Source organism: Megascapheus bottae, chromosome 1, assembly GCF_031878675.1.
Source record: "Megascapheus bottae isolate mThoBot1 chromosome 1, mThoBot2.hap1, whole genome shotgun sequence".
Taxonomy (NCBI): Eukaryota; Metazoa; Chordata; class Mammalia; order Rodentia; family Geomyidae; genus Megascapheus; species Megascapheus bottae.
In genome coordinates, this window is record NC_143509.1 from 2,082,583 (window position 1) to 2,091,358 (window position 8,776).

An 8,776-nucleotide genomic window follows, 5' to 3' on the forward strand; every position below is an offset into this window, starting at 1 on the left:
TTGGTTGCGGGAACGGTCAGGATTGGCTATGAAGGGACGCCACTCATCCTGGCTCCACCCACCTACGCCCTCGCTCTCGGAGTCGGAGACGTTGGGGATTGGCTCCAGACGTAGTTCAGAGATAGTCCCGCCTCCCTTCGCTGTACGCTGAGAGGGAGCTGCTCTCATTGGTCGCTGGTGCTCGGGCGCGCTCCGCTAGGTGCACGGGGATTGGCTAACGCCGCGAGAGCGCGCGCCGCCCGGCAGCGTTGGCGGTGATTGGCTGGCGGGTGCAGCCGGCTATTTGAAGGCGGCGCGCGGAGGAGCGAGCGGCGCAGTTCGGGCCGCGGGCGGCGGAGCCAAGAACCTCACGCCGCTACTGGTCTCGCCGTCCTTCCCGTCGTCCCGCGCCCCCCCCCCGTTTCCTCCCCGCCCCTCCCGCCGGACCCTGACGCGCGCGGGGCCCGCCGCAGCTGCTTCCGTCACCCGGCGAGGCGATGGCGAAGGTGTCGGTGCTGAACGTGGTGGTGCTGGAGAACCCGAGTCCTTTCCACAGCCCCTTCCGGTTCGAGATCAGCTTCGAATGCAACGAGGCCCTGGCGGACGGTGAGCCGGGCCCTCCGGGGCCGCCCTCCCTCCCGGCCCCCCATCTCCTCGAGAAGCCCTCCTCCGGGCCCCCCTGCGGGGACCCCGGCCCTCCCCATCCTCTTCCCGCCGCTCGCCCCCTGCAGCACTCCCCGGCCCCCCGCGTTGGCCTCGACACCCCTCCTTTTTCCCGGGCGCTCCCTCCCGGACCCCCCTTTTGTGTGCGCGTGTGCGCGCCCCGCTCCGGAAACCTGAACCCGTGAGCTCTTGTGGCTCCAGGCTGGGGCTCTCCCATTGGAACCACAGCCTCGCTTCCGGCCTTTCTGCAGGCGATTGGAAGCGGGAGTCTCGCCGACCGGCCCGCCCGAGCTGGCGTGATCCGCCATCCTCAGACCTCGGCCTGGGGTTGCAGGTGTGAGCCACCGGCCCTCGGCTCAGCCTACTCTACTAAGTAGTCTCGTAATCCGCGGACACCTTCAAGGATCCCCCCTCCCCCCGCTTTCCTCATTAGCTCCCACCGAGGGTCCCAGTCTCGGGGTACCCCACCCCCTTTTATTCTAGGGGAGACCCCCCATCCCTCCTGCGCCCTCCTTTCCCAGGTGAAAGGTTTCCCACACTTCACACTCCCTGTGGTTTTTTCCCCCCCTCTGCAGCCTTCCTGCGGCCCTCCCTTCTTGTGCTCCGCTGGGCAGGGTTGGGGGGGCTTCTGCGAGCCAGTCTCTGGGGGTGGTTTTGTCCCCCAGCTCCTGTTCGTGCGCTCCCCACCCCAGGCTGTGCGCTTGGGGTTACACACATAGGGGTGGCCTTGCTGGGCAGCTTTTCCCTCTAGACTCCTGAAGGCTCGAACAGCCAGAAATGTCTGGTCTCCACCTAGGGTTCCACCTAGTGTGGGCAGAGAGTGTGGATGCCGTGCAACCTTCTGGAACCCAGCTTCACACAGCCAGGGGATGGCTGCCTTTTGTGTGTCTGTTCCATTCGTCTGAGTCACAGACTGGTGGCTGGACTGTCATCTCACAGGTGACAGGACCTTTCCAAGAAAGGGGTAGCCACGTGGGAAACTGGAGGTCCTGGCACCGCTGGAAGGGGGCTGGGCAGGCTCTCTTTGGGGTTCAGAGCTGAGGTGGCTTTGAGGTGAGTGGGGCTCTCCCATTAGCCCTGTGGTTTGTAGAGAAGTGTGTGCCATTTGGATTAGCCCGGAACTGCCAGAGATGTGTGCGCTGGGTTTGGGCCAGCCCGCCAGCCTCTCCTCTCCCCGGCTCTCTCCCATTTCAATTAGGGAGCCTCCTTGTGACTAACTATAGAAGAAGCCAGGTCAAATCCTTTCTGGACCGAGGCAGGGTGTAAATAAATAAATAAAGTGTACCGTGACTGCTGCAGAGTAAGATTTAGTTTAAAAGGCTGGAGGGGACAGCAAAAGCTAACTGGTCCAGGGATTCACAGTTGCCACAGGGCAGGCGATCGGATTTCCCTCAGCCTGTTGGTGCTTCTTGCATTTAAAAACAGTTGCACCGAAAGAAAGAGAGCGAGCGAGCGTGTAACATAGGGTGGCCATTCCCCATTCGGTATTCTTTCTTGACAGCTGGTCACAGGGAAGGCCACTGGAACACTGCCAGGAACCCAGTCAGTTAATGGAGAGCCAGTGGGTAGAGGTGTCACTAGAGCTGGTGTTGAATTCTGAGTCAGGGGCCTTTGTCATGGCTGGAATCATAGAAAAAACCAGAAGTGGTACTGTGGCTCAAGTGGTAGAGCATACTAGCCTTGAGAAAGCCCAAAGACAGTGCCCAGGCCCTGACTTCAAACCCCAGGACTAGCAAAAAAAAAAAAAAAAAAGTAGAAATGACCATAGATGCTATTGCCAAATAAGGACATACAGTGAGTAAGAAAACACTAAGTTGGATACCAGTAGCTCACTCCTCCAATCCTAGCTGCTGAGGAGGTAAAGACTGATGTTCTAAGCCAGCCTGGCAGAGAAGTCAGACTCCACCTCTGGCAAGAAAGCAGGCTAGAGGCATGACTCAGGTGGTAAACCGCCAACTGTGAGGTAGAAAGCTAAGGGTAAGTGGTCCTGAGTTTATCTATGGTGTGCTGAGACAAGTGTTTGCCGTGGGTATGCATGCCTGAAGTCCCAGTACTCCACTTTTTTGCTTGGATGGTGGTTTGCCATTTGATCCACACTTGGTCCTGGCTTTTTACTAGTGATTTTTGGAGATGGAATCTCACCAATTCTGCCGGAGCTAGCTTCAAACCAAGATCCTTCGGGTAGGATTACAGGTATGAGGCATTTGGGCCTGGCTGGCTTTTCTGAGGTGTTTTGGTTTTGGTTTTGCCAGTCCTGGGCTTGAGTTCAGGACCTGAGCACTGCCTCAGTACCACTTCCGGCTTTTTCTATGCATGTGGTACCGAGGAATCAAATCCGGGATCTTCATACATGATAGGCAAGCACTCTACCGCTAGGCCAAACTCCTGGCCCCCTCAGAGGTTTTTTGTTTGTTTGTTTCTTGTGGGTTTTTTTTGTTGTTGTTGTTGTTGTTGTTGTTTTTGCCAGTCCTGGGCTTGAGCTCAGGGCCTGAGCACTGTCCTTGGACTTTCTCAAGGCTAGAGCTCTACCACTTGAGCCTCAGCACCACTTCCAGCTTTTTCTATATATGTGGTACCAAGGAATCGAACCCGGGTCTTCGTGCTTGCTAGGCAAGCACTTTAACCACTAGGCCAAGTTCCTGGCCCTTCTCAGAGTTTTGAAGAGAAAGGATAACATAGAAGAGAGCCACAAGGGGCTTCCCCTCTAACTTTGGGGTTCGTATTACTCTGTGAATTTTCCAGTTTCTCAGGGGCCTGTGTCAGGAGGTCCCTGGGCCACAGTTTCAGGCAGCATCCTGAGAGGTACAGTTGTGCGTTAGCTTTTGTGTGTATGTCTGCAGCAACACTGCCTGTGGGGTGAGACTGGAAGGAAATAGACCCAAGTGAGTGTTGTGTTAGCCACATTCTGCTGTCCTCCTAGCAACTCTGATCCTACCGGGTCACTTACTCCCCCTTTCTGCTCCGGTGGCCAGAGCACAGGGCCTTACATTCACTGGGTCTTGAGTCACTTGTCCAGCCCAGCTGTTCGCTGTTGAATTGGAAATGGAGTGAAATAGGATCCTCCAGCTCCATCTCAGACTCCTCAGTAGGAGAGGAGAGCAGGCTGTTTGGCTGGTCTTTTTTTTTTTTTCTTTTTTTCTTCATATATGCCAGTCCTAGGACTTGAACCAAGGGCCTGGGTGCTTTTCCTGAGCTTCTGTGCTCAAAGCCAGTGTTTTACCACTTGAGTCACAACTCTACTTTTGGCTTTTGGGTGGCTGGAGATGAGAGTATTATGGACTGTCCCTCCTCGGCTAGCTTTAGAGCCATGATTGTCATATCTCAGCTTCCTGAGTAGGTAGGATTGTAGATCTGACCATCCATTCCTGGCTGTATTTGTTAAAAGTGATACACCTGGAGGGGCCGGGGGTTTGGCCTATTGGTAGAATAATTGCCTTACATAGATGAAGACATGGATTTGATTCCTTGGTACCACATACATAGAAAAAAACAGAAGTGGTGCTGAGACTCAAGTGGTAGAGCTCTAGCCTTGAGAAAGCCCAAGGACAGTGCTCAGGCCCTGAGTTCAAGGCCCAGGGGGAAAAAAAAGTGATACACCTGGAGTTGTGTCTTACCTTGCTTACTTGAGAGGCAGTCATTAAGGGATCTTACTTCAAGGCCAGCTCTTAATAGAAAACAAAACAAAACTTGAGACCCATGCTTATGCCTGTCATTCTGTCTCCGTAGCTGGAGGGGTTGTGACAAGACACCCAGAACCCCATCCTAGCAACACGGTGGGGGGGGGGGGGAAGCCGGGCGCCTGTGGCTCACACCTATAATCTTAGCTACCCAGGAGGCTGAGATCTGAGGATCGCAGTTCAAAGTCAGCCTGGGCACAAAAGTCTGTGAGACTCTTTATCTCCAATGAACCATCAGAAGCTCAGGGACAGCGCCCAGGCCCAGAGTTCAAGCCCCAGGACCTTTGGGGGCAGGGGGATAATAACTACAAATCCATCAACATCCCTGCTGGAGCTCGAACCCCAGTACACCCAGTGCTCACCTAGAAGGGTGCGGGTGAAACCACAGAGGGACAGGAAGTGGGTGTATCGAGGAAGGGCTGGGCTCAGGTGACAGCCCCGGAGGCCGAGGCCTGGCTGGGCTTCCCAGCTTGGATGCACGCTGCAGACCCAGCTTCCAGGAGCCGCTTCCTGTGAAAATCGCAGCTTGTGAAACTCGCCCAGCTGCCGCCCTGAATGTTGTGTCATTTCAAAGAATCTAAAATAAGTTCCAGGTCCCTTGCCAAGTGCCCCTGCACTCGCATGACCTTGCCTCTGATACACTTGGACCTCGGCAGGAGTCCACACCACCCGGGATTGCCTGCCATGGCTGGCCTGGGCTCTGCTCGCCTGGAGCCCCCACCCTGGTGGCACACAGCATGCACACACTGAGGATTCTTCACTTAGGTGGCCACGAGTATGTGTGGCTTGGGGCTCGGCCTGGCAAACCCAGGGCTGGCCTGGACCCTGCCCCCCCCCCCAATAGCCTTGATTTCCCCCTCCTGCCCTTCAGAATCTGTACCCCACCCCCACCGCAGATAGGCCCCTGGCCCCATGCCAGTGCCAGTGTGTGAAAGTGGACGCCATTCCCTACCCCAGGTGCCCAGCCCACTGCCTCAGATGGCATCACATGGCTCTTGATTTGGACTTTGCCATAGGATTCCTCCCAGGGTCAAGGTCAAGGTCTCCAGGCTCAGCCAGGCACACAGCAACTATGTCCCCACCACAAGTTGGAAACTGTCTCTGCCCCAGCCAACTCCATCTATCTGGAAGAACCTTCTGGAAAGTTCTAGAAAGACCCTTGACTATCTTATTGCTATTTCCGTGGCTTAATTCCACCCTGTGTTTTTGCAGACCTAGAGTGGAAACTCATTTATGTGGGCTCAGCAGAAAGCGAGGCATTTGATCAGATCTTGGACTCGGTCTTGGTGGGTCCCGTCCCGGCGGGGAGACACATGTTTGTGTTCCAGGTAAGAGAGGTGCTGCCACCGAACAGACTCTTACTTTGTGTATCTCCTTATTATTTGTTTATGCAGTGCTGGGATGTAGCCTAGGGCCTCCTGTGTAAGGCAGTTTCTCTTCCTGCAAAGCTACGTCCCATCCACGAACTATTCTTTGTTCGGAAAGTATGGTGTGGTTCAGGTTCAAGCTGGCACTAGTGGCTGATGCCTGTAAACTTAGGCATCTGAGATCTGAGGATCCCAGTTCAAAGCTAGCCCAGACCGGAAAGTATGTGAGACATTGTCTTCGGTTGGTGCTGTGGCTCAAAGTGGTAGAATGCTAGCCTTAAGCAAAAGAGCTCAGGGACAAAGTCTCAGCCGGTTCTAATGCAGTACATCCTCATGGAGATGCACCCTTGGATTTTGGGGTAGTCACTGTGAGGGGGTTGGGGGGTCCTGAGGCTTAAACACAGGGTCTGGGCATTGCTTCTTTTTTTTTTTTTCCTGTTCAAGCCTGGTGCTTTACCACTTCCGCCACCGCTCTAGTTTCGGTGTCTTGGTGGCTAGTTGGAGCGAAGCCTCACAGATCTCCTGCCCTGGCTGGCTTAGGTATCCAGCATGAGGTGTCAGCCACCTGTGTAGCTGGGATTGTAGACAGGAGCACTGGTGCTTACGTAGTCATAGAGCAAGTCATTAACCAGAGCGGGTTCTCACTTCACCTGCCTGTCCTCGCAGTTAAGAGGAAGATCAAGAGTTCAAGGCTAGCTGGGCGCTGGTAGCCCGCGCCTGTAATCCTAGCCACTTAAAGGCTGAGATCTGAGGATTGTGGTTCAGAGCCGGCCCTGTCAGAGAAGTCTGTGAGAATCTTATCTCCAATAAACTACTGACTCTGTGGCTCAAGCCTCAAACAAAAAAAGCGGCTCAGGAACAGTGCCCAGGCCCAGAGTTCAAGCCCGAGGACTGGTCAAAAAAAAAAAAAGTTCAAGACTAGCCTGTTTTACATAACGAGATCATGTCTCAGAAAAAAATTTAATTGTGTTTGACTAAGGCCACGTGTTTTCCTTTGCCTTCATTTTATTTCACACCAGTCCAGGCCAAATGTGTCTCCTGTTATTGGGTATAGGTTCCTGCCCCATTCCAGAATAATCCATGCCCCTTTCCAGAATAATCCCCTACCTTTCTGTCTCACTTTGAGATGGCATACAAATGTGGCATGTTGCGTGTGCACACACACACACACACACACACACACACACAGGACACCCCACCCTTAAACCTCACTCTCTCCCAAGCCCTCAAGTGGCCCCTGGCCAAATGGCTGGATTGTTCTGTCCACCCTCAGCCTCACCTGCTGCTTTCCTCTGTGCCCACATCACCCAATCCCTCCACTTCCCCCCCCCCCCACACACACACACACGGTACCATGCCATCTTGTTCAAAATGTCCTCTGTGCCACCAGGCACTCTGCCCCTCAGCCCTTTCCTGGTGGAGCCCTTTCCTCTGGGTGGTCAGTTGCAATCCCCAGGAGACTGGAAACCTGAGGGTAACTCGCACTCTTTCTACCCTGGTGAACCTCTGGGAATCTGGGCGTGACATTGGGGTGCCACGTGGTGCTGAGATTCAGGGTGTGTCTCCCCAGGCTGACGCCCCCAACCCATCCCTCATCCCTGAGACTGACGCCGTGGGCGTGACTGTAGTCCTCATCACCTGCACGTACCATGGCCAAGAGTTCATCCGCGTGGGCTACTACGTCAACAACGAGTACCCCAACCCCGAGCTGCGGGAGAACCCGCCCCCCAAGCCAGACTTCTCTCAGCTCCAGCGGAACATCCTGGCCTCGAACCCCCGGGTGACGCGCTTCCACATCAACTGGGAAAGCACAGACAGGCTGGAGGCCCCAGACAGCCAGGACCCGAGCCTGGCCTTCAGTCTGGGCTGCACGCCTGTCAAGGGCCTGGGCCTCCCAGCCTGCATCCCTGGCCTGCTCCCCGAGAACTCCATGGATTGCCTCTGACGTGGAGGCCAGCCAGGTCCAGCCATCTTCCGCCAGGGCTGCTCCCCGGCTCGTTTGCTTACCTGCCTCCCCCAGTTGGCAGGCGGTCAGGAGGGCAGCAGGCCCGTCAGAGCTGAGCCAGAAGAAAGACTGGGGCTCAGCTCTCTTCCGGCCTCGTCCGTCCTCTTAAAGGCCGCAGAAGACAGTGTTTCCGTGGTTCACTCTTTCTGACTTGTGACGTTTTTCTCTTGTGCACCTCAAAGCCACCTGCAGGCCGTGGCACCCCTCAGCTCCTGTGACACACATGCACACACACCAGTTGGTCCCCAGGCTCTCTCTATTAGCCACTTACTTCTGGCCGTCTGGGTCACATCCCCACAGGGTCCATCACCCCTTTTCTTTGCCAAACTTCTGATTGGATCCCCCTTCCCCCAGCTCTCCAAGTTCAAGACCCATGGACTTAGACTGGTGGATGCAGAGGCTGCTTTCTGATAACCCAGGATAGGGCTCTCCCTGGGGATGGAGCTGGGGAGGGGGTGTGGTGCCCAGAGGATTCCTGTGCCCCCCAATTTGCCCACTTGGAGACCACCAAAGCATCTCCCCGCACCCTGGTTCCCTCGTCGCTCCCTGAACCCTGTTTGAGAGTGCAGTTTTCTATTTTGATACCAGAAGTGTTTTGGTTGGTCTGCAATAAAAAAGCACTTCATGAGCACTGCCTGTTGCCGTTCTCTGTGGTGGGCTAGGGGCCATGTTTGGGGTGGCCTGTGGTCCCCTGGGACAGGTAACATTTTTTTTTTTTTCCCCCGCCTTCTACTATACACTGTGTTCTGGTCCCAAATGGTTGTTTCCCTCATGAACAGCAGGGAGGGGGTTCTTCTGAAAATATAAGCAAGCCAGCTGTTGAGCAGACAGATCACTATCAGTGAATTTCAGACTTTGACCTTGACCAGCAGAAGAGTAACATGACAATCCAAGTACGTGCATGTGTGCTGTGCCTCAGGTTTTCACTTTTAAAATCTAATGCTAGTACTAGGACTTGAAGTCAGTTCTGGTACTGTTTGAACCACAGCCCTACTTGTGGTCTCTTGGTCAATAATTGCAAATAAGAGTCTCATGGGGGACTGGGAATGTGGCTTAGTGGTAGAGTGCTCGCCTAGCATGCAGGA

At 54.9% G+C, this 8,776-nt stretch overlaps 1 protein-coding gene and 1 long non-coding RNA gene across 2 annotated transcripts; one reads left to right on the forward strand and one right to left on the reverse strand.

Moving 5' to 3' along the window:
* The first annotated feature begins 299 nt into the window (after positions 1-299).
* Positions 300-7,643, forward strand: Asf1b (anti-silencing function 1B histone chaperone). Its single transcript, XM_090336080.1, has 3 exons — positions 300-585; positions 5,532-5,647; positions 7,257-7,643. Exons 1-3 carry the CDS (start codon positions 477-479, stop codon positions 7,629-7,631), a joined length of 600 nt encoding a protein of 199 aa, XP_090192206.1. The 5' UTR covers positions 300-476; the 3' UTR covers positions 7,632-7,643.
* LOC150067901 (uncharacterized) lies at positions 2,079-4,746 on the reverse strand. The gene is made up of 3 exons (XR_016536171.1): positions 4,682-4,746; positions 4,257-4,306; positions 2,079-2,262 (listed from the first exon to the last, which is right to left on the reverse strand). It is a non-coding gene; the product is annotated as an uncharacterized LOC150067901 (long non-coding RNA).
* Positions 7,644-8,776: the final 1,133 nt, after the last annotated feature.